Below are 26284 nucleotides of genomic sequence, written 5' to 3'. Positions count from 1 at the left end.
AGTCCATCCATCAAACTGCCTGGTGATAGCACCATCTCTGCCCAGCTTTGCAGAGAAGTGATTTTGTGATTTCCGTGTGTGTGTGTGTGTGTGTGTGTGTGTGTGTGTGTAGATACACATGGCTCATTTTTCCTGGCTGTTCATATTCAAATAAGTTTGCCTTGGTGGCTGTAATTGCATGTAAAAGTGAATGTGCATATTTACAAGTATGTCTGTGTGGCTGTATGTTTTTTTCTTGAGAGTAATAAGAGGCTGTGAAGCCTGGTTATACTGTAAGCATTTAGTGGTGTGTGAGTGGGCTGTCTGTGGCCGGGCCTCTAGCTGTCTGTGGTCACAGTACTGGTGGAAAACCACTCTGTGGCTCAGCCATTCAGTGACAGGAGGAGACACACACAAATGAAATGGTTCCATATTCGACTGATTTTTGTTGTGTGATTTTTTTTCATCCATACTCATGTTTCAGCCTTAGTTTTTCAACAATTTCTTTCTTTTTTGTCTCTGTCTTTCATTCTGTTGCTTTCTCTGCTTTTCTTTTCATGTCTACTCTTTGGGTGTACTCTGCTGTCATATTCTGTCTCTCTCTTCTCTCTAGGGAGAGGCAGTCGGGTGGTGATGAGGAAGTCTTGTGAAAATCACAACAAAGTACGCATAGATACCATGTGGTTTAGGATGTGGTCACAATTTTCTTGTTAGTCCCTCTGATACATATCCTATGGTTGAACATACTCTGAGTCATATTCACACAGTACTTGACTCTGAATTATGGTTATGAGTCAGCTATGGCTTCAGTAACAAGCTTCTCATACATTTAACATTGTTGTAATGAAGAATCCTTTGGGATTAAAGCGCACACAGGAGCTAGTCGTGGAGTTCATGGCACCATGTTTAAGGCAGCACATTTCCTGTTAGAGCTGTCACTCAGCTGCACCTGAATGAGAATTCCAATTGCCCAGGTTGTGTTTTAAAGATGGTCACCATGGAAACCAACCCACACCTGCTACTGTGCTTAGCGAGAGAAAGGGAGAGAGAAAGAGAGTGAGGGGAGGCTAACTTTTGAGGTATGTGTGGATATCCTTGAGCTTAGGATAATATTTGAACACTTTGTTAAGCAAAGCTCTCAGAAAATTTCCATGGGGCAGCCGTCTTGCATTTTTTTCTGACACCTGTGTTTTGTGGCTGGGGCTATCATGAGAGCAGCAAAACATACACTGCACCACACACAGAGAAAAGAAGAAGGCATTTGGAGGCAGACGCTGACGTGCCAAACCAAACATCTGGAGATATTACAGTGCCGTGTGTCTTTGCTTTTTTGAAGCTTGCCATGCTTTTGAAAGATAAATGTGTAATTCTCTGCACCACGTCTTTTTGAGCTGCCATTTTCTTTTCAAACTGCCTGTCAATGGAGTAGCTCTTTAGTAATGCACAAACATACACAATCTGGGTCTAGTGGGTCTAAGCCACACACCTTTTGCCAGAGAAAAAAGAACAATATCAGTGAACAGGACAAGCACAATGTCAGTCCCACACCTTTTCACATAGGGAAAACTCCTCTCCCCTCGCTGACAATGTTGGGCTTGTTACTCAAAACATTTTGTTATTATTCATTACTCATGACTCTTTTTTTAAAAATTAACATTATTTCTTTACTCATTACTCCCTGTCAAAGGTAAGTCATTACACTACTTATATTATTTTTCCATCACACCCCATAGATTGGTAATATCTTGCAAATGATTTTTTTTACCTAAAGAAAATGCATGTGACTGATATTTTCCCAAATCCAGTCTTGGCTGTTTACCCATTGAAAGGCTACAGCCATGCTCCGCGGCCGCACAGAACTTAGCTTTGTTTGGTCGTATCTCTACGAGCTCTATGTCTTAATAGTGGTTTGAGGTCATGTTTTTTGCAGTAGAAAGAGTTTTACCCCTATCTACACACAAATTACATTTTGCAATAATGTTCATATCATCTTTTGTCCTGATAAAATCAAAATATTTCCAGCTACTGAAAGTAGGCACTTCCATCTTCCAAGCTAGCCCAGCTGCTTATGGTGCCAATAAAGGACATCTACTGACTATGAATATTAAATGTTGGATTTCAAATCAATCTTTGCAGTGGTGACAACAAAACTAATGTTGTAATGAGTTGCTTTTGGAGGGGGTAACTGTAATATTATTACTGAAACTTCATTTGTAACTCTACACTACTTGTTATTGGGGAATGTAAAGCATTACAGCCCAACACTGGTTGCTGAGCACCCACTGTGCTGCATATGAAGAAGAGCAACATTTTAAAATGTTACATTATTTTAATGGGGTATTACCCATTTGTTGAATCTCAGTCAAGTGTTTTCCTCTGTTAGGCTTTTATGCTTCATCTCACCCAAACACACATTCACACAGCCACGTGTACACACATTCAAATTAATGTGATTTAATGCCTTGTCGCCTTTCTTTCATGCAGTTTCATTATTCTGCTATTGTGTGGCATGTAGGTGTTTAAAATGCCTGCCTGTTTGGAGAATTGGGGAGTGAAGAGTACTCCACAGACAATTGCACTTGAATTTTGAATGTAGCTTGTTTGTTTGTTGTTGTTGTTTGTTTATTTGGTTTTGTTTTTCCTGGGGCTTTTTAAGATAAGAGTTAGGTTATTTACCATAATGTAGTACAACAGAGGGACCAATGATTTGAATGAATTGCTTGTATCTGCTAGTTTTGAGGAGTGTCATTGAATATATAGAGTGAAAATGAACACTTATAACCTCAGTCACATGTACAGTATAAGTATGTACATAAGCATATAGATGTATTATAGCACAGTAAAATTATATCATTCAATCATGTGTTAAACCTGATTACAAACTGGGCATGATGGTACAAAATCTTACATTTTCACATTTGCATTTGTGTGAATGTATGTGTTTGCATGTATGCATGTGGCTGTTTGCATAGGCCACTGTGCCTACAGTACATATTTTATCAGTGAAAGGCATGGACCAAGTGAAAGAAAGCAGACAGAGGATGTGTGTAAGTGGGATGTAAGTGAGCAGCAGTCACGTGTGTGAAGTGAGTGGAACACATATGCACACATGGTTATGTGTTTAAATGTCTCTATGTCCACTGACTGCTGTAGGCAGACTGTGTGCAGTGATGTGAGCACGTGGCATGTATGTGCACACACATACAGTACATGACAGGAGGTGGCTGTGTGTCCAGGGACCCGGAGTGAGGGAGTGCCTTTCGAGGTGTAAGCTGCTGAGTGTGCTCACTCTTTCACTAGTTTATGCCTCATAAGCAGAAGTACTGATTGGATTATGACTTGGTCTGGGAACACGTGTGTGTGTGTGTGTGTGTGTGTGTGTGTTGTGTTTTGTACTTTTTATTTAATGAGGGACAAAAAAAAAAAAAACTATTTATTTATATATTTATTTAAATAAATAAATAGAGTGAGGACATTTTGGCCGGTCCTGATTTTCTGAAACAACTTTCTGAGGGTTAAGACTTGGTTTGATGGTTCGGGTTTGAATTAGGTTTAGGTTAGAGGTAGGGTTAGGCATTTAGTTCTAATGGTTAAGTATTAGGGTAAGGGGATGGGGAATGCATTATGTCAATGAGTGTCCTCACAAAGATAGAAGTACAGGGAGAATTAATGTGGAGCATACACTGAAAAAAAAGATTTGCTTGATTGTAATGTGTACATCGGTCCCACACAATGATAATGTGTAAAAACCAACATAATTTTCTTTAGGGGTTAACTTGTTTGAATTATGTTAACAGAGGAAATATGAATGAATTGCGTTGCATATACTAGCATAATTTGTGTAAATCCTTTTTTTTAGTGAGGTCCAAATTAATTATGTATGTCAGTTTAAAGGTGTGTTAGGTGTTAGCATTTTTTGCACTTAAAAAAATAGAGTGCACAGTCGTGTGAAACCTTTATGTGTGTGTATACTTAATATACTTCGTATGAGCAGTGCTGTGCACTCTCAGTTCCAAACAAGCATGTCTGATTTTAGGTTGGACGTCCTTTGGCAATCACGCTCCAGTTCCTCCAATTCTCCAAACCACAGTAGATCCCAGCTCAGATAAAGCCCCTCTGCATGTTTTTGTCCACGCAGACCACCTTGTCTTTGTCAGAAATGACCATGTGTTGAAATATGCATGTTTTTTTTCTTTTCTCTTTACTTTGGCCTGTCTGGAGGAAACCTTTTATGACGAAGGTCGGAGGCTGCCATTTTTGACCACAGTTCCGGACCCTAGGTTCAGCTCCAGTGTTTCACTTTCAGCTGATACAGGCATGACATATAGAGGCATATGGCAGTGAAAATGAGCTGGGAAAAATCTTTCCTAAATGAAAACAAAGAAAGGATATTATTTGTCTTCTGGTTTGTTTGTTTGCCAGTGAGTGTTTGTCCATGTGTCTCAATATCTGACATTCCTTTCCTCCCTTTTTATTTTGTTGTAATCGTTCAGCATTCTAAAACCATTTACTTTTCCATTTGCTTCCCTTTTTCCTACCCTGGCTTTTTCTTTTTCATAGATTAGACATGAACAAACATCCTCTGGTGTCCTGTAGCCTGGAAATCTGATTTTGTTACTTCCATCCTTTATCTTGTTTCTTGACCCTGCAATGTCATGTCTGCTGGGTAAATTGAGAAAAAGGGACTGGCTATCATGAATCAAAGATGTCTCTGAAAACACCTTTTAACTTCAATATTTATTTTTTTGCCATAGTTATCCGAGTATTGCTTCTTTTTGGTGACAGTGAGTGTGCATAAACGTGAATGCCAGGATGTTGGTTCACATGGAATGGCCAGTGTAGAAAAAAATACCTACACACACTGAAACCCACACACATACGCTCAACCCATCTGTGATACAGTACAAATTCTCACACAAACACACATCCACAGACCTCCATTCATGCCCACATCCACCCACTCCATTTCCTTATCGTCAGACTGAAATCCAACTGACACAGATGAGCTGTAACCATCTTTATTAGGTGACAACCACTCCCTCTCACAGTCCTCATCCACCCCTGGTATTCGATCCACAGTGATGGTTGACACACCACTTCCTCCATCTCCCTTTCTATCAATCCCTTCTTTTATGTAGACACAGATGTCCAAGATCTTACACACTGTGAGTGAGCGCAGATGGCTCCTATAGCAGCCCGTCAGTCAGAGCTTTGTGGGGAGAGCAGGGAGACTACAATCCACTGGACTGCTCGCTCCTATGTGTATATAGAGTAGGTAGTATGTATGTGTGTGATTATGCTAGTGTCTTTATTGTGTGCCTGCATGTGACTCTGCTCTGTGTGATGAAACTGATGATGATGAATAGGCTGAGGCTGATGTATCAGAGCATACCTGTGGTGCAAGTATAGAGCATCCAGTGGACTGGTCAGAAACAGATGGTAAATAGATTCATTCAGTGCTGCTCATTTAAAACATTTATGTCTGTTTTGCCCAAGATGGAGTGTCCCAGTATCTTTAAATGTATTTGCATTGAATAAGCATCAATATTGGATGATGTAAATGTAAAAAAATTTGTTTGCATTCGTCTCAAAGAGCTTCTGCAATCAAGATGCCCTGTAGTGTGAAATTAGTTACTCAGTTACCTTTTTCTACCTTAATTGCTTTTCCACCCACATATTTGCCCACATGCACACATGCAGACACACACATCAGTCAGATATAGTGTGAGACGCTAGCGGTGAACACAGCATGTCCCAATCAGGGACACAGTTCAGACTGTTCGGCCATGTGATTGGTTGAATAATTCATATGAAGTCAGGGCCAGGGGAGACACTGTGTGTAAGTAAGTATGCGTGGGTGTGCACGGCATGTACCTATAAATGGGTTATTATGTAAATTAACATTCAAGAGTTTGTGTCTGCACAATTTCATTCAGGTGAACAAAGTGCAGAAGCATATGCTGACAATTTGTGGCCTAGCTAAAAGAAAACCACCACAAGAATTTAAGTATAACTAATGTCCAGCCAGACCACTGTCGGTTAACATTTAATCACCAAATATGAGCTCCATTAACGATGAGGAGTCAGCTGTACCCAGTAGTTGTATTATATTAATGAAGAGTACACTCCTTTCATAAGAGCGCATTAACCCTGAGTTACTGTATATTTCAGTAAAACACTGTGACAGAAAAAGACAAAATACTTACAGTATACTCACATAACATTTTGCATGCTTTTATAGTTGTGCATAAGCAGATTTAAGCAGTCATAGTCATATAGTGTAGCCAGTGCAGCTTCTATCTGCAGTCGGTATTAAAACTAAAGCTCAAGCTATAACTATATAGTAGATTCTCTGGTTCTAGTTTTTAAAAAAATGAGAGATTGCTGCTTTGTTTTTCTGCTTTGTATTACTGGAAAATAAAAATAAGTCATAGGTTAAACAATAATCAAATCTTTTGTTGTAGCCCTAATTAATCAGAAACACAATGTACATGAAGGCAGTATACAGTGACTTTTCTATCCCTTCACATCTTTTAATTACTAGATATTTCTATTGTGAAGAGCACACACTGACCAAAATACCTATAAACTATAACATTCTTTAATTATAACTAAGAATAAAACAATCTTCAGCTAAATGAATAGCAGTTCCCACAATAAAAATGTGCAGTATGTCAATCATACTAGGAGGCAGCTGTGGTTTAGGAGGTAGAGTGGGTTTTCTCCCAGCCAGAGGTTTAGGGGTTCGATTCCCGGCTTCTCTAGCCCACGTGTCGAAGTGTGCTTGAGCAAGATGCTGAACCCACAATTGCTCCCAGTGATATCACTAAGTGTGTGTTTGTGTGTGCGTGCAAATGGGAAATAGTGTAAAGCACTTTGAGTGCGCTTCATTGAGTAAAAAGGTGCTATTTATATACAGTATATAAGATAAGATAAACCTTTATTGTCATTGTAACACATACAACGAAATGTCCGTTACAATCAACATTAGCTGATTTTTGCACAGCAACATTTAAGAAGTATAATAACAGAAGTAACATTTGATGCATAATTAAACATGAATAACTGTGCTTTCCTAAAATATTTTAAGAGTTAAATCTGTTGCTAATGTCTTTTTTACACCAGACTTTTTTAATAAGGCCTTTTTTTTTTGTCTTTTGGTGGCTGTAGTCAAATCGCCAGTGTCACAAGCCCCAGGGGGTTACATGGTGCACCTCGCTAAGCACTCAGCTGCAGGGTTCCCCTTTTTACACTGGTCTTTTGCGATTAGTCCGCGCTGTTAGTTTACTACACTTTTTCGAATGTGGGGTTTATTTCTTCGCTTCCAGTCTGTTCATTCAGTCATCTTTTATTGTTTGTCAGCCATTCCCACACATTCACACCACTCTTTCTTCTCTTTTTCTTCCAGAGATGCTAGAGACCAGTAACCTTATCACTTTCAATGGATTGGCAAACAGCTCGAGCTATGACACATTCCTATTAGATGAGGAACGAGGGAGACTACTGGTTGGAGCTGAGGACCACATCTTTTCATTTGACCTCGTCAACATCAACAGAGAGCACAAACAAGTAAGATTCAAATGTAATTAACTTTATTTTGGCTGTAGTTTAGATGTTTTTGACTTGATTTGACTTTGACTCTATTTTTTATGTTTCAGTGAGAGTTCTGTTGGCTCAGGTAGCTCCTCTCCTCTCCTCTCCCCTCCTCTCTTCTCCTCTCCCTGCTGCTTTCTCTGGAGTCCATTACTTCTCTCTTTCTTCACTCCTTCCATCCCTCCCACTGTCTGTCTCAGTCCAGACAGAGCCTCCCATAATTCCATTACTCCACCTGGACTGGGTTAAGTCTTTTATATCTGATTCAGGCTGCTATCACAGACACACAAGACTTGCCTGTGGGCTGCAGAAGGCTGAGCAGAGGAATCAAAGTGCTGAAAAATACATAGTGCAGAGACGGAAAGCGTGTTTCTAAATTGTTTTTGCCCTTGGCTCAGATGTGTAATTTTTCTTTTCCTTTTTGCTCTTTTGTTCTAGTTTTTGCACCACTATAAGATAAAGGCCAGAAAGCCATGATGAAGCAAATCTAATGTAATTACTCTGAAATGTGCAATGTGGATTCTCAAAAGAGGAAAACTCAGCTGATCTAAAGGGGAGATAAAGTCTAGGAATTGAATGAAGAATGTGCGCTCCACATGTGGTGTTGTATGGACATAACGATGCATGTACATGCATGTGCATACATTTCCATTGCCTTTCCACATCTGTGTGGCTCCCAGCAAAGAATTGAGCTCAGCTGCACCCAGGTTTTGAATATATAATCATTCCCTTACTCATTATAGCTCACACATGCACACTCATATACTTCATGTGTGTTTATAATTCATGTGACACCACAAACCACATATGGACTGGCCTAAAGGACATTACAAAACCTTTATTTGACAATGGGCCCTGTCTCTTCTAACAAAGTAACAAAAGCCTGCTCTCGATTCATACTGAAGTGAAAAGTACAGCCACGTTCCCAGGAAAGTAGTTTTAAATCCCATAATTTGAACCACAACCCATATTTAGACAGTATGGGTTATATATTTTTATCCTGATGTTCAATCTCTACTTGTTTCTCTTAACTTTGATTTACCTGTCACCTAAACTATGTTTCATCACACTTTGGTGTGATCTATCATTATATGTGTACGCAACAGTCTTGATATGAAAATTGATATAAAGGGAACCAAAGAAGTGAGTAAACCAGGAGTTGGCAATGTAAAACATGACACATTAAAGTCATTCTCCTGGAAGTATACAAATCATGCTTTCCTGATTCACTGACTCACTGCCTCCCTGTAGCAACATGTTGCTCTCCACCTCCAGCACAGTGTGACATTGTCTTTTTTTCTACAGATTGCATGGCCTGCCACCCCATCTAAAAGGGATGAATGTAAGTGGGCAGGGAAAGACCTTGGGGTAAGTCTACATTCATGATGGTGTCATGATTTGTTTGCTTTTGTTGTTACCCAAATTATATGTTTGTCCTTTGTGTTTCAATGCAATTCTTCAAATTTCTCTAGGATTTGGTCACCTGACTGCATTACATATGCTAACAATAACACAATATAGTAGTCCATGTGCAGATCCAGCACTTGTAAAAGTACAAGAGCACTGTAGAGAGGTAGGAAATTAGCTGAGATAAAAGTGAGAGTAGCCATGCTTCATCTCACCTCTGGAACACTGTACTCTCTACAGACCATCCCCCACAGATACAGTACACACTGCTGAACACACAGAAACACACTACACAACAGATGTTTGGTCACAGGAAGGTGTACACAGTGTCTCAGTGGCATAGGGACAATGACGCATTACCTCAAAGGTTATTTGCTTCTGTGATGTGCAGTTTAACATTGGGAGTATGTTTGTGTCCCGGAGTGTGCACATGTGTGCATTTTTTATGTGGGAGTGTATTGTTTGAGATCTCATTATCTGGCATGGTGTGTTAGCTCACATGTGCGATTCTGCGCAGATTTGCTGACCAGATACTAGAGTATATGCCATTAGCTTTGTTTGCGTGCACAGTGGTGTTAGTGTGTGTTATCTTTTTGTTGCTGTTTGGATATGCCCTCTATGTGTTATCTGATCTTAATTTCATGGGTGGGTGAATCTTGAATGCAGCAGCTCCAGGGTTTTAGGATTACCCAGCATTACATAGTCCCTTTAAACTGCAGACGTTCTACTGGGGTCTAACTCACCACTGGCTTTTTAGGTTTTACACACAATCAGCACAAAACCTTCACTTCCTCAGACAACGGAAAAAGAGTGTGTTCTGGCAGCATAAAATCGCATGATAAGGTATTTGCGTGCTGTGAAAGTGTTTACCCTTGAAAATGAGGCAGCGAGAGCAGAGACAGAGAAGCCTTGATTAGGACATTACTAAAACATTCAGAGGTCCCAAAAGGATGCATTTCTAAAAACCACAATTTACAGCTGCATAACAAATGTAACAGCTGCCCCACCCCCCGCCCCCTGCAAAACGCCTGATGGCTGTATCATGCTCCTTGGCAGGATGAGCGTGTAACATGGCCCATGATATTGCATTTAATTCAGCGAACAAAGGGTTCAGATGTTCAGATACTGGAATGTGCATTCATAAGTTTGTTGAACTGCCTACACTGTCATTTAGAATCATCTGTCCAGCTGGTAAAGACAACAAATGAAAAATAAAGGCTCAAAGTTTTACTTGACTTCCACCACATTTTACATATTTAATAATACTTCAGCATAATCTCAAAATTCTTTCAACTCCTCTCAGTATATACAAAATCACATTCAAATCTGTCCACCCATTTCTACTATGGAAAGTCGCCATCACTACCCAGTCCAAAGCAAGTCATTAATTTTATCCAATAATGACTCTGCAGATGTTGCGGCTTTTACATAATGACATTGTGATCAGAGAAGCCATTTTCATCTGAGGGAAAGGCACAGCCGCACGTTTGAGTGACTTGTGTAACTAAAGTCTGTCAGGGTTTAGATGCAACCTACCTACCACATAGATTATGAGTCTTTCTTAAAGACAACCATGTAAAATCCTAAACAGAGCCAACACTGGAGACAGATTATAGAAGCTGGTAAAATGCATATAATAAGGGCATGGGAAAGACGTGGGGGGTCATATGCTCCTGCTGTTAAACAGTAGGAAACAGAGGGTAAAGTCATTAAGTTACACAGTCACACAGACACCGAGGCATACAAGGTTGAGGTCAGCCACAAGAAGTCATGCAAGTTTAGTCTTCCTCTGTGAACTCAGCACTGCTAGCATGCTAAATATCATGTATATTACAACAAAACTGGGCAGAGATTTGGGCATAAAGAGAAAATCAATTTCATCTTATGGAAAAAGTTTAACATGGGAAATATGTTCATTCACTGAGAGTTAGACAATGAAAGTGATTTTAATCATTCGTCTATAGAGTAAATAAGAGTCTACCTCCAGCAGCAAGGTAGCTTAGCTTAGCACAGAGGCTGTAAATGGGGGAAACGATTAACCTGGCTCTCTCAAAAGGGAACAGAATCTTCTGCCAGCATTTCAACAGCCTACTACTGAAACATGTTGTATCTTATTTACTTTACTTTATTGTACATTGCATGTTTTAACAGATTACTGTGGAGGATACCTGTAAATCATCAGAGCTTAAACAGGAGTTTCAAACTTTTTGAATAATAGCAGGAAATTCAGTTTTTTGGTGTAGGTTTGCAGTTTGTGATCCCAGAGCTGTTGTTGCACTGGAAAATGTCAACACGCCAACCTGAAGCCTGATGCCTCATATGTGAGACATCACCAAATCATTAAACTGTAATGTATGAAGTTTACAAGCCTGAAGATATGCATGTGTTCCAGGGAGGAAGAAAGATGGATAATCTGGCTGTCTGCGTGTGTTGTGATGTGTGTGCTGCATTTCCAAATCCCCAAGCAAATGTGCACTTATTTGTTAAGTGGATATTCAGCATGTATTTATACTTAGGCAAACCCCAGCCTAATTTCTTAAACACATATGCCCAAATTGACTCCTCGGGGCTGCTAATAACCCTCCTACATGAACCAGTCCCGTTGATTAGCACTCTAATAAACAGTCTCACACCACTGGGACTATCAACATGTGCTGGAGAGCCAACCCAAACACCCTCGTTAAATTCAAACATATGGATCATTACAGATCTGAGGTAGATTTGCCTGATTTGACTTACAGGTGGGATTTCCTTGACGGAGACAGTTTCATACAGCTTTTTTCCAAACAAACTGGAAATTCCCTGTTTTAAACAGTTTTCCAACAGAGCTTTGGCAGTTCTCTGCTTTTCTCTGCTTTCGATTAGTCTCTAATTTCAGTTTAATCACATCAATTTTTTTCTCTATTAAAACTGAAAATGTTATTTTCATAAAGGATAAATCTTCATTTAAATTTTACAATACTGAGGAGGGGATTGGCAGTTTGGAGATTATGGCTAATATTTATAAGATCTTTCATAAAACTCCCATGTATCATGTGCCTCGCATGGCTGTAGAATATACTACGTGTAGGATTACAACATAAACAGGGACCAGTATCACATTCACAAAATATTTTTAGATCTTTTTGTCAGCTCTAAGACTCACTGTATAAAATGATTTATAAGCTGAGCTTCTGATGATCATTGTCTCATTTGTTTTTCAGAAAGAGTGCTCTAACTTCATCCGGGTCCTTCAGCCTTACAACCAGACCCACCTGTACATCTGTGGCACAGGAGCGTTCCACCCCATCTGTGCTTATCTGGAAATGGGCAAGAGGGCAGAGGTAATACAACTAGTGCCCTGATGTTAGTTCACCAAAGGTTGTACGGTTTAATCGGTTATTTATAGGCAGAAGGTCATTTGGATTTCAGTTGAGCATTAATTAAAAATGTGATACCAGTAAACTAATGAGAAAGAAATATTGTTCCCCTTAAAAGAGCTTGTGCACTGCCACTTTATTGGTTCTGTTTTGCTTTGTCCAAAGAAAAGGGTTCACTACATAGTCGAAAATTGAATAACCTCTTCTCTACATTTACGTTTAATCAGTCATTTTGATAATGGTCTACCAACATAGGTTCTGCATTTTGACAATGGGGAGGGGAGGGAGTGTTTGCACCATGCAGGTTTTTAGTACAGAACACCCTGCATGTGTTCCCTTGAGTTTAAAGTGTTGATGTCAGGAAATGGGTTAAAGATATGTGAAAGAGTAGGATCTCTCTCTTGTAACTTTGAGGTTGAGCTGTGCTTTTGCTGCGTGACCTTAATTTCGTGCCATTATTTTTGTCAGTCACACAGTTATAGACACTGTTGTTTTTGTGTAATCAAAACAGTTGAACTCAGAAAAAAAGACTTCATGCTCATATCAAGCTGAAGTTGTGGTTCATCCCATTCTAAAAGTAGCATGCTATAATCAGAATACATTGTAATTTGAAACACAGGCTATAAGTGTACCTATAAGCAGGCTTAATGTGGCTTTCACTGGCCTCTTTTTGAACTTTGACCCATTCCACCACAGGACAACATCTTTCGACTGGCTTCACATTTTGAGAACGGCCGCGGGAAAAGTCCCTATGACCCCAAAATGCTCTCTGCCTCACTTTTGCTCGGTGAGTTGGATCTCTGCTTCAATTAGTTCCAGGAAATACACATTCACAGAACTGGTCATTTGTTTCTAACTATATTTTATCCCTGGCAGATGGAGAGCTGTACTCTGGCACATCTGCCGATTTCATGGGAAGGGACTTTGCTATTTTCCGTACCTTGGGAGACCATCATCCAATCAGAACAGAGCAACATGATTCAAGATGGCTGAATGGTAAAAATAAAATTAAGTGGTTTTTATTAGCATGAGAAAAAACATTAGTGTGGAAGGAACACATTTTTCTGTATATTCTATTTTTATACAATCTTTTCTTCATAAAAATGTATTTGTATGTTTATTTTGTATTGTTAAATACTGCTACTATGTTTTATAACTATTTACACATATATATTGTTTCTTTCTGTGTTTTGTACCTTTAACCAGAGGCCATTTGAATCTGCTAGTTAGCAATTGAAGCTAATAGTGACTGCAAAAACTAGATACCATACATTGTCAGACCTGACAAACTCCAGTAAACGTTACCTTTAAAGTAAAACTCTACCTGTGCAGCCTATACAAAACTCAACTATTCAGTACAAGGTGGAGGTAAACGCTATTCAGCAGACTTTGAAGTATTTGATTCTCCCGCAAGCCTCAAGTCGCCAATCATTTCCATTCATGTGCAGTCATCAGATATCAGAGCCCATTCACAGAGTCACTGGATTTACACCTGCTAGTAAGATTAGCATGGCAGTCATGGTAGTAACTGTTCAGTCTGTCTGGCTATCTTACACCACCATGGAGGACTTATGGAGCCACAAAGGGTCAGTTTGAACCTCTGTCTCAAGCTGTGCCATCCCTTCTTCCTCTCTTTCCCACAGAACTAATCTGGTTTCAGCTGTTTCCCTGTAGTGGAGTCAAATTCCTCTGTTTCTTTCAAGCAAACCCCTCCCTCAGCACCTTCAATAATCACAAACACTGGTCTCTGCAGTGCTGATTACTGTGACATATTAATAATGAGCAGTTGAGATGTGAAAAGGCATTGTTACCATGTTAATCCCCATCGATCTTTCACCTTGTTCAAACAAATGCGCCAGGGATTTATTCATTCAGCAAAATCCACCTCCCACAAAGGGAGGATTGTAATTGCATGGATTACTGAGATGGGGGTATTCTATTGAGCTTTTACCAGCAAGGTTACATGCTACTCAGATGTATCAAGAGAGAAACTTGGGAATGAAGTTTTAATAGCATCTGATTCTAAAAGGATTAAGGGTCAAACTGTGGCTTGGCTTTGTTAGTCGTGGTTCCTGCATTTTATTTACACACCTCTTCACCTTTTAATGCACTCTCACTCAAATGGAGGTTGGATTAAACCTCCTCTGAATGCATTGGCCCTTTGTTGGGAATTAAACATAATGAAATGTATGACCTCAGTGGCTGGCAACATTGCATTGCATTTATGAATGTCTAGATTTTATTGCACATATTAACAACAGCGGTTTGAAGTGTGTGTGGGGTCCACGTGGTTCATAACAGTGGTCTCACATCCACACGGCATATATAAATCTGTTTCCCACTTTGGCCATACTCGCCTTTTTTACAGCTACTCCTAAATGGCCACAGAGGTGTAACATGGCACTGCATGTTTCTCTCCAGCTAACCCCCAAGATTTTTACACACAAGCTCATTTTACGCGTGACGACGCCTCAGTGACTGCGGTCACTTTTCCTCAGTCCTTATGCCGCTTCATGACAACAGATAACCCAGCCCTAAGTCCCCGGCTTGCTTGTTTAGCTTTGATTTCCTCCCTTTAGATAAATCCGTTCAAGTGTTACCCAGGACAATCAGAGCCATGTGTGTTTGCAAGGATGTGGTCTAGAAATGGGGGTTATGTGGGATTTGGACTTGGCGCACTTCACTTGGGGTAAAGTCAGATACTGTATCACCAGGGTGTAAAATAAATGGCTGTTATTACTGAGCCGTGACTGCAGAATATCATGGAGGATTGGTTTCTGAGGTGCAAAAGAAGAATGACAGGCCTATCATTGGGACAGAGGTTGAATCATAAAATTATATTTGTGCAGGGCTGTGTGTGAGTCACTTTGTGTACTATATGTACAACTGTAAGCTTTATTTATCTTGCATTGTACTCCCTGGATGCAATTTTTTTTTTCTGCAGACCCGAGGTTCATTGGCGTACACTTGATCCCTGAGAGCGACAACCCTGAAGACGACAAGATCTTCCTGTTTTTTAAAGAAAACGCCATGGATGGAGAGCACAGCGGCAAGGCTACCATCGCCAGGATAGGACAACTGTGTAAGGTAACAACACACACAACAGAGTTTTTATTACACTTTACACTTTGGCAGTTGAAAGACTTATTTATTTTTGTCTTACAAAAATAGGTTCCTATTATATGTGAGAACTCACAGAAATGTGTTGATTTTACAGAATGATATGGGAGGTCACAGGAGTCTGGTTAACAAGTGGACCACCTTCCTCAAGGCACGGCTGATTTGTTCAGTCCCCGGGGTCAATGGCATTGATACACACTTTGATGAGCTACGTAAGTGTTGCTTCTTCATTTGTATATAAAGAAAAGATAATCTCACAGACTCAGATCATCTTTCTTCCCTGTTAGAAAGTCTGACCTTCACCCATTCTTGATTTGTGTTTTCAGAGGACATGTTTCTCATGAGCTCCAAGGATCCAAAGAATCCAGTTATCTATGCTGTATTCACCACATCCAGGTATAATTCAGTCCAGATCTTTTCATGATGACCTCCAAAATGTGCACGCAGGGCTCATATTTTCAATCTGTTTGACAGTAGTTGGTACGTAGTATATTTGTTTTGTTTTTTTGTTGTTGCTAGGTGATCAGAATATAGGGCAACAAGTTAATTCTTCTTTATTTGAAAACACACACCCTTCATATTTTCTGTCAAGACTTCCTTTTCGCAACCTTTATCTGTAACAATTGTAAATGAGGCAGCAGGATTCAAGCAACCAGCGTGTCCCTGTCAAATTCCCAGACAGTGCTCCCATTCTGTAATCCACTTAGAGGTATCTTATGGCTGCCTTTCCCTTTGTATGGCACCCCTCCCCACAAATCATACTGGAGATTGCTTTTAGCCAGTTCCCCATTCCACCTCCACCTGTCCCCTCTTTTCATTGAAACTATGGCAGAGGCTTGTAGGAAAATCAAATTATGGAGCAGGAAGGAACGAGAGAACCTTGATATTTTTCGGCAGGAGTGCACAGCTCTTCACTGGCTGCTGCCCCAGAGTTGAATGGGGTTTTCAGAGGCTGGGTGTGCCTCTGCTGAAGCACGCAAAGAGGTGAAGGTAAAGGACAAGGCAGATAAGTGAGTTAAAATGCCACAGATGGTGGCACTTATCATGATGATGATGAATTTGCATTTGGAAAGGGGGTTTTAAGTGTCAAGTAGTGTCTCTGTACTGCTTTGAAAAGAGGACAAACACTTCACCATCAATCATCGCTGATGATAAGAACTGAATAGGCTGAATAGAACAGCAGTGCAAGCTAATGCATATTGACAGGCACCTTGCATCACCAGGCCCGTATGGCTTTTCTTCACTTCCTGGAATGTATTCAAACATAGAGGTCAGTGCTTGGTGGTGGGCATACACATAAACACACACATTTTAAAAGTCAGTTATGGGACACTGAGGAATAAGAGTGTTTTAATTGGTTTTCTAAGTGGCCGGTTTTCTGAGGTAGAGCAGAGATTCAGAGGGACTGACTTTTAATATCACTGCTTAATGAGGCACAAAGAAGCTGCAACAGATCAGTGTTTGATTCTGCCCCTGTTTGCATATATGTGTGTGCATGTGCACTTGGCTGAATTGGCTAAATTTGTGTGCCTCTCTCGCAAACTGTGTGTATCTCCACCAACACATGTTCACCTTCTTCTTAAGCATGGATATTGGAGTGCCTTTTTCCTGCCCCTGGAGTTAATTGAATTTCTCTGTAATTAACATTTTCAAATGCTAATCCATTCATCTTCCATGCTTTAGTGAGTTCTATCAGCTGTGGGTATGCCAGCCACATCCCTAATTAGTCTGATTCAACTTCCCATTGCAGTCAGCAAGACAAAGGAGGTCCTAAATCTTACTGAAGCATTTGTTTCCTGCAGATACAAGAGATTTGCTGTCCAAATGAAAATGTGCCGCCTATAAAAGTGACACTTAGAAAGTTGATAAACCTAAGATTGTTTTTGAACATCTAATCTACAAAACACATCTCCACGTGGATATGTATATATCTTAGATTGTATATATCTTAGATTAATCAGGTAGAATTCCAAAATTTTCCACTCAGTGAATTACAGCTCAAATGACTGTTTTTTGGATGACCCAGGACAGAACATAAATGGAAATAAAACCCACATCTTTTTTTTGCCTGATTGATTGAATTTGCCTGCTTTAGACCTCATCTGGCCACCTGGCTCGAGCAAGTGCTCACAAAGTATTGGAAGAGATTTCAAATATGCTCTGAACCTGGCCTTTTGTTTTGTTGGTACTGTGCCCAAATTCCTGTCTGTTCTCAAGAGGCTGAAAGCAATCAGAGAGAAGTTCCAGTCTGTCATTCCCATACTTAGGCAACTCCAACCTTGCTTCCCTCTGTCATAATGCGATGAAGGGTCATTTTGTCGTCTTTCTTCAGTATTTCCAATCTCCTCATCTCGGTTTTGTCACCAATCATTTATGAATTCCCTGTTTGTCATATCTACTTCCTTATTTCACCAGCCTCTAACTCCCTCTTCCTTCTTCTTAAGCTCCTTTCTTTTTTTGACCCTTGTACGTTTCTCTCTCACTTTCCTCCCGCAGCAACATCTTTAAAGGCTCTGCAGTGTGCATGTACAGCATGGCAGACATCAGAAGGGTGTTCCTGGGTCCCTACTCCCACAGAGATGGACCCAACTACCAGTGGGTACCTTTCCAAGGACGAGTGCCCTACCCTCGCCCTGGCACTGTGAGTCTTCACATAGAAAATTAGCAATAAATGCAGTAGATTTACACTGAGCAAAGATTTTCATTGCACGAAATACGCACAACACAGCTACACTTTCTTGGATTTGTGTTTCTTATGACAGGTTAATGCAGATTTCTTTAAACGAGCTGTCTGTATTTCATATCTCATTCTCAGTGTCCCAGTAAGACCTTTGGAGGTTTCGACTCCACCAAGGACCTCCCTGATGATGTCATCACCTTTGCCAGGGGCCACCCGGCCATGTACAACCCAGTGCACCCGATTGGGGCACGTCCCATCATGGTGCGGACAGATGTGGACTACCAGTTCTCCCAGCTGGTAGTGGACAGAGTGGAGGCTGAGGACGGACAGTATGATGTCATGTTCATTGGCACAGGTACAAAATTTCACAAAGTTTGTCTTTTGCTTTGCTATTTAATATTTATTTTTCATGCCAGGCTAATCATCTAAAAGCTTCTTTTCTTTCTTGGGAATATTCTTAGGAGAAGTTTAAAAAATTGCTGAGATCAGTCACAGTTGCATGGTATTTTACATGGAAAATTGGAATTTTTACTCAAAAAATAGTCCTTTTAATCTTGGATTGTACATTCCTCTGCCCTTAAATTTCTTTTGTAAGAAGATTTTTTTGTAATCAGAACATCTTCCAATGAGTACAGTGCAGAAAGAACATGAACTCTATGGACTAACCAGAAATCAAATCCGGCTTTATTATCTTAAAAGAAAATTGGTATACAAATGGGCTTTCTAAGCCCTTTGTATTTATGATTTTTTAAAAATAATCATAGATAAATTACAATTTTCTTTCAAATAAACTCTGAAAATAATTTTCCTTTTTTTTTAGATAATGATATTACATGTTCAAACAAAATTTAGAAAAGATTTTTATTAATTTATATAATGAACCAGCAGGCAGAGGTGGATCTAGAATATTTTGGATGGGGTGGCCAGGCTGGGGCTCAGACTCGAAGAGGGGTGGCACATATGCATATATATAATACATATATAAAGTAAATTAAACCCCTAGCTCTATGAAATAATAAATAATAAAATTTTAAGAAGCTTCTTTTTTAATCCTGGCTAGGGACATTTCTGCTGCACAAGTAGACCACAACTACACAATCAGAGACCTGAATGCAAATATCATGCTGCATGCATGATTTAAAATAAAACAAATTTGAACAATTTAAATTATGAAACGCCAAAAAAATATTGTTGTATTTAAGGCAACAATTTGTCTTTGTTTTTTCATTTTTCATTCATTAAATCTGACAAGCATCACATTTTGTACAGTCAGATTCCGGGGGTGGTCTGTGCCACCCCTGGCCACCCCCTGGCTTTACCCATGCCAGCGGTTGGCACAGCCACAAATCTATAGTGAACTGCACCACTAATATGTGATCAAGACAGACTTGTGTATACACATACTGTATCTGTCTGTCTGTTGTTTTTGAGATATGGGAACAGTGCTGAAGGTGGTCACAATCCCCAGAGAGAGCTGGCACGACCTGGAAGAAGTGGTGCTAGAAGAGATGACTGTCTTTAGGGTATGCCATTTTGTCTCAACAAGAATTTATGAAGCTGACTTCATTAAAGCATTAAAGCATTAAGCATTTAAAATACACAAATGGCATAGGTGTCTTGTTAAACAGGCTGTGTTTGTTTTGTGCAGGAGCCCACTCGCATTACTGCTATGGAGCTGTCCACCAAGCAGGTAACAAATTGGTTTCACACATAATAATTTATCCAAAATCTGTTGACAAGGATACAAGGCTAAGGAGAGCAAAAAACACGAGAATGTCATTTCACTTACTGAGAACCAAACACACAGCCACCTTCTGCTTTCCAACGGAGCCAAACAGGAACATTTCCATTTTGATGTCCTTGCTGTTTCTTTGGATCCCACAGCAACAGCTGTACCTTGGCTCAGCCCTGGGTGTATCGCAGATGTCTTTACACCGTTGTGAGGTCTATGGGAAAGCTTGCGCTGAGTGTTGCCTGGCTAGAGACCCTTACTGCGCCTGGGACGGCACTGAATGCTCGAGATACTTTCCTACTGCCAAGAGGTAGAAGCATACACACATTAAACACTCATCTTTAACCTTTATTTATCATGGATGAATTTGCTGAGCCTGCAAGCTCCTTCACACAACATCCTGCCTTTGTATTAATGCTGTCATATGCAGTCACACATGGGAGTTATCAGTACACCTGCAGTTTGCTCTGCAATCGGCTTTAAATTGTTTGCTCACAGCCATCTCAATATTCAACCGTTTTTCTAACTTCATACTTTCCCTGGCCTATTAGCAAGTGCAGTGAATCAGCAAATGTCTGCAGAACATGCCAAAACATCTAAACATGGAACTAATCTGGAGTATTACGCAGACACAAAATACAGTCATTATACACACATACACGCACAGGCTAAGTAAGCATTTCAAAAGGTACAATTCAGAAACTTGGGCTGTAAGTCCTGCCAGTGACAGTTGCTCTGAGTTGTGATCCCATCACCTTACAGCCAAGATATACACACATTCACACACAAGCAGACAAGCACACACACACTAAATTATAGCCACCAGAAGTTGTCTAACCACTTCACCCTGCAGCCAGGAGGTACGAACATACATACCCTCAAGTTACCCTCTGCTGTATCCAGTGGGATTAGACTGACCACTGCAGCCCTTACACATGTACACTGCGGACATATACAGTTCATTCAACTTCTCACACATAGCAGAAGCAGGCCAGAGAGTATACTCCAGTTTGGCAGGGTTGCAGAGGAGGTGGCACACCCGTGGTTAAGGCCAGGACCAACCCCGCTCAGCTCTGCTCGACACTGCAAATATTTTCCTCCCAGAGTGAGAAGCAGACGCCCGTCCCTGTGCGTGGTCAGACACCAAAAAGACAGGAAGTGTACAGATGATGGACAGAGACAGAGAGATGGAGAGATGTGTGGAATAGAAAAATAAAGAAAAGACTGGCCATATTTTGCGTGCAGAATTCACACATGCTGACAGTTTTAAAACATGACAACCAGCACCAATGGAGATACATTCGCAGCCAGGCTATGAAAACACCTCTCACCTTTGCAGTAAAAAGTCTGGATGATTTACTGGACTTTCATATTAAAAATACACAGAGTGGGGCTGCTTTTACAAGGCAGTTTCAGGGTGAAACAGCACTGTGTGTTTTATAATAACACCTCATCAGAAGGCAATGAAGCAATCAGTTTTATTGCTCAGCAGGTTTATGTTCGTTCTACTCTGCCAGGATTTAGTAGTTTTTTAATTTCATATGATTAACAGTGGTGTGGAGGTTGAATAAATACCCACTGTGTATTTGTTAAATGTGAGTGAAGCTGAATATGGAATAGCATTGTCTAACATTACCCTCTAGTGGTCGTAATTAAACAGTGCAGTGAACATGTGGTAAGTGCAATGTGTTGCTTTAAAAGCCAGTACATTCAAATATACTGTATATATTGTCTTCCCAGGCGAACCAGGCGACAGGACATCAGAAATGGAGACCCACTCTCTCAGTGCTCAGACCTGCAGCATCATGGTATCTTAATGACTTTACACAAACACACACATAGCTACAGTTTTTCCTTTTTGTCATACACGTCTCAGTCCCCTCTGTGTGTGTGTGTTTCGGGATAACTAGATGACATGGACGGCTTAGGAGGTAGCATAGCTGACAAGAGCGTGTTTGGTGTGGAGAACAGCACTATGTTTCTGGAGTGCAGCCCCAAGTCTCAGAGAGCACTCATCTACTGGCAGCTACAGAAGCCCAACGATGATCGCAAGCAAGAGGTGTGTGCTTCTCATGTTATTCATGACTTACCTCTTAATAGCAACATGCTGGAGAAGTAGAAGAGTGCTGCTAGATGCCTGTAAAACCCACCCATGCAAATATCGCCTTCAATATCTCTTTCACACTAATTAAATTGCTGCAGACACAATCAGTATTATAGTATGAATCTGGCCCCACAGTGCTACTAATGGTTAAAAAGCTTTACAGGGTTGCCCATTTGGTTGACCTTTCTATTCCACTTTTTCTCATTTTTCACTTATTGTTTATTTCTTTATCATTCTCTCTGTATCTTTCAGATCAAATTAGATGACAGAATGCTTCGTACAGATCAGGGACTGCTCATACGCAGTCTAACACAGTCTGATACTGGTGTGTACCACTGCCAAGCTGTTGAACATGGCTTTATCCAGCCCCTGCTGCGCCTCAACCTCCAGGTCATCCCCACTCAGAGACTGGGTGACATCCTACCTGGACTTCCCAGTGCTGGAGGCGGTGTAGGTCCCTCTGCCAAACACAGGCTGTGGTACCGAGATTTCCTATCTCTTTTGGACCACCCTGACCTCAACAGCGTGGAGGAGTTTTGCGATAAGGTTTGGAAGAAAGAGCGCAAACAGAAGAAGGTGAAGACGTCCAACAGCAATGGTCAGGGTAAACCTGACAGAAGCAGTGGTCCTTTGGCTTCTAATGCTCAGAAGCAGCAAGGTAGTCCAGCACAGAGCAGGCCAAGGCTTCAGGTCGGAGCTCCAACACTGGAAGGGCAGGTACGAAGCCAGAATGCCCAGAAAGTTCAGTCGAATCTGGGTATGTTGATTGGCCAGGCACCTAAGAACAATCAGAAGATGCAAAACAGCCAGAAGAGGCAGGGCAGTCTGGCTGGTTCTCAGGTTGTGGGAGGACCTCGGGTGAGCAGCCAGCACGTGGCCAAGTGGAGACAGATGCAGGACAATAAGAAGGGACGCAATAGGAGGACCCATGAGCTTCAAAGACCTCCACGCAGTGTTTGAGAGGAAGCACAGAGATGCACTCATGCAACCGGATCCACATACACATGCACAAACCCACGCATCCACATATACACACAAACACATTCTGTAGATTGTGTATCCAATGTATGTTTAATGACCTCTCTATAACAGCAGGCAGCACAAGAAAAGAAAAACACCAAACACACTTTTTTAGGTAGAAATACAGGAACTGCACAATTGTAACAACAATAAAGACACTGTTGTTCAATGACACAAATGCACACAACCTGTGACAAGGAAAAAGATGAGTGGAGGACTGAGAAACTGGAATATGGATTGTAAATGCGTGCGGATACGACTGGTTGTCTGGGACACTGCCTGTCAGACACTTCCACCTCCTGTACATAAGCTACTAAAATAGGACTGAGATAGAAGCATTTAGTGAAGGGTTTAGACTTGTAAGCAAAGAGGACAGTTGCTGAGACAATAAATACATGGACATTTGTGGAAGCAGACATTATGCATTCACTGCAACCTGCTTCTGTCATCGACCTGAGCATGTGAACTGCAAGATAGTGTACATGGAAAACTCTTATTTTGAAGAATTGTTTGAGGAGAAAAGAACCTTCTATCTAGTCTTTTAAATCAAGACAGACAACAGAAAAAGGAGGAACGAGAAGGGTTGCAATTCACCTTGGGATATGCACCAGTGGTCCTCATGCTATTTAAAAACAAATAGAAGCATTATTACTTGCAAAAACTGCAAAGTCAGGTGCAGAGAAAGTGCTCTGGCATTGTCCTCTCCACCTGAGGCTGGGAAGGCATTGTGCATGTTGTCATTGTCAGTGTTTTAATAAGCTAGTTATTTTTTTTACACCCTACCTAAAAATGTTACATGTTTCTTTTATATTTTCTTTCCTTTCCAAACCAGTGCTTCTAATTTGGAGGCAAAAAATTACAAGCAACATACAGTAGTAGTCTTGTGCATTATCACTTCTGCTCCCAAGGATTGTGTGTAAGTTATTATGTTGTTGCTTTTCCTGGGACTGATAGACTCTGGGCGCGAATTGCAATTGTAGGCTACACTAAAACTGCAGTTTGAAAAAGACTGCCACTTGTTTGGTGTACATATATACAACAACCTTAACTCTCTGTGTATATACAGTACATATACAGTACAATACAAAGGCACCACCTGACTATTATTTATTGCTCATTGTTTTGTGAAAGGGTTGAATTTATTTTTGATATTATGGTATTTTTGGCTCATCAGTATATTGGAAAACAATGGCAACAGCAACAAAGAAACTTTTGATGGACCAAGTGACTGAAATTGTGTCAGGGAGTACCGTTTTCAGGATATAGGGTTTGAAAAATTAAGTACAGGGGTTTGTGTCATTAACCAGATTTTTGGTTAATGAGATCCCACCAATGATAAGCACAATTTTGTCTCTTCTGCCTTTCATAACAAATGCTTTCCTTATGTTTTCATTTTTCCCAAATCCATCCCTCGTCTTTTATCCACCGAGTAGCCATTATGTGTAAGATAATTCCCCAACTGAAAAACATTAGCTGTGAATCTCTGTAAAAAATAGTGGAGAAAAATGTTAAATCTAGTCTGAGGAGAAGACACGTTATACTGCATGTGAATGCTACCTACAGTAAGTGCATCTTTTTTATCGTCTCTTTATGTGTTTTGTGTGAGAGATAACGTTCCCTTAAAGCAAGGTGTGAATTACTTTCGTCCTTTTGCCAAAACAGTGATGTTAACAACTCATGATATGAAGTCCAAAGCTATTCAAGAGCCAAGCTCTTTAATTGAAGAAAAATACCCCATGTCCCCCATCTCCCCTGTCCCCTGAATACATGACAAGAGTAATGTGTAAATGCAATAAATTAGAGCAAATAGTATCCTGTACCAAAACTCAGAAGCTGGGTATGTCCCTACATCAGGTCTCTCATTCAGAGTTAGTAAAGTGAGAAAGCTGAAAGTTACCACTGCTGTAACACAGGTCTTTCTGGCATGCATACAGTTGTCTTAATAAACATCTCCGTTACAAAAATGTTTTCTCCTCATTTCAGTCAGCGCATGTCGGCGTATGCTACAGTCAGTCTCATGCTGCTTACTTAATGTGGCACTAAGTGCATATGTTTGCTAACTGAGTTGCAGAACAGAGCCACACCAGGTGAACTGACAATACATGCTGTCAACAGTTTTCAAAAGGATTATTTCTTGAAATTAAACCAGATCCGATGGTAATGTATCACAATAATGTGATGTTTGAGAGCAATCACAACTGATAAGCCTTTGTCACTACAGTGACAGCTCACCTACTGCATTCCAGGGTCCTGGTATTTTACATGCTAAGTCACTATCACGGGCTAACAGACATCTCTGAAAACCTGGGAAAATTAAACTAAAAAAGTCTGCATGACTAGATACAACTAGAGGTGAGATTTTTATTTTTCCTTCTGAATTTGAGTGAGCTTGTCATAGCAGGAAAAGGACAGGTGTTACTAACAGCATTAACAAATGGCTTTGTTCTAGTCCCAGTGTCCTGCTGTGATGGTACGCCGTATGCACAACAACATGTGAAGCAGCTAAATGGAGTTCAGGCATCCCTAGTTTTATTATTTACACCTGTGCTTTTTCTACTGTGACATGTCAACATATCTTGAGTTTTAAAAAAGCCTAAAAACTCAAACAAAACATGGGAATGTAGAATACAGAGAATAGGATGGTTCTCATGAAAATCCACCAGAGGTCACTGTCGCGTAACTGCATTTGCAGCCTGCTTGTCATAGCCAATCCAAGTCTTGAGGGTGGGGCTAAGTGGGTGCTGTAACACCTTAACATGTAGAAACTGCAGAAATCCCTTACTTTACCAGTTAGGCACAGTCATTCCTGAAAGCACCAGTTCCTTATTTAGAAACTGCATATATGCATGTAGGCACTGCACATCAGGTGAAGTGATTAGAATGGTGCAATCATGTTCCCTGGCCTCAAGTTTCATGTTATGATTTTGCTGGTCCTGTTACCATGGTGACTGTCCTTGAATGTCCTGTATGTCTGTGTGTATACTGTATGTGTGTGACTGTCTTGGAAACACACATTTGTAGCTGTAGAACAGGGATGTCTTGACCATGATGTTGGGGAGTTTTATTACTGTGTCCTTGGCTTTAGGGGAGCTCCTCCACTGTCTGAAGTGCTGTCCTCGTCATGTCTGCTCTCATATCGCCTCCTCAGAGCTTCATTTCTGTTCACAACATGTTTTGTCTCGCAGCCTCAACGACAACTGTTTCCTCACATTAGGCTGCCACAGTATATACTGTATGCAACATTCATTTAGTTTCTATTGATTGTAGAAAACAATATTTTTTTACACTTA

At 40.5% G+C, this 26284-nt stretch overlaps 1 protein-coding gene across 2 annotated transcripts in view; it reads left to right on the top strand.

Annotated features, from left to right (window-relative positions):
- Positions 1-24943, top strand: part of sema3aa (sema domain, immunoglobulin domain (Ig), short basic domain, secreted, (semaphorin) 3Aa) — a 32036-nt gene extending 7093 nt beyond the window's left edge. Inside the window, exons 1-17 of one of the 2 annotated variants that reach the window (XM_020599640.1) lie at positions 984-1058; positions 7388-7548; positions 8878-8940; positions 12183-12302; positions 13035-13125; positions 13215-13334; positions 15283-15425; positions 15556-15670; positions 15785-15854; positions 17955-18099; positions 18274-18493; positions 19570-19661; positions 19787-19828; positions 20023-20180; positions 21611-21678; positions 21781-21929; positions 22227-24943. In XM_020599640.1, the coding sequence (XP_020455296.1) occupies positions 7390-7548; positions 8878-8940; positions 12183-12302; positions 13035-13125; positions 13215-13334; positions 15283-15425; positions 15556-15670; positions 15785-15854; positions 17955-18099; positions 18274-18493; positions 19570-19661; positions 19787-19828; positions 20023-20180; positions 21611-21678; positions 21781-21929; positions 22227-22934 (2463 nt within the window). In that variant the 5' untranslated portion in view covers positions 984-1058; positions 7388-7389 and the 3' untranslated portion in view covers positions 22935-24943. Of the gene's footprint in view, positions 1-983; positions 1059-7387; positions 7549-8877; positions 8941-12182; positions 12303-13034; positions 13126-13214; positions 13335-15282; positions 15426-15555; positions 15671-15784; positions 15855-17954; positions 18100-18273; positions 18494-19569; positions 19662-19786; positions 19829-20022; positions 20181-21610; positions 21679-21780; positions 21930-22226 lie in introns of those variants that run through there. The other variant, XM_020599639.1, reaches the window with a different exon arrangement.
- Positions 24944-26284: the final 1341 nt, after the last annotated feature.

This window comes from Monopterus albus, unplaced genomic scaffold, assembly GCF_001952655.1.
Source record: "Monopterus albus unplaced genomic scaffold, M_albus_1.0 scaffold41.1, whole genome shotgun sequence".
Lineage (NCBI taxonomy): Eukaryota > Metazoa > Chordata > Actinopteri > Synbranchiformes > Synbranchidae > Monopterus > Monopterus albus.
This window is presented reverse-complemented; position numbering and strand designations above follow the sequence as displayed.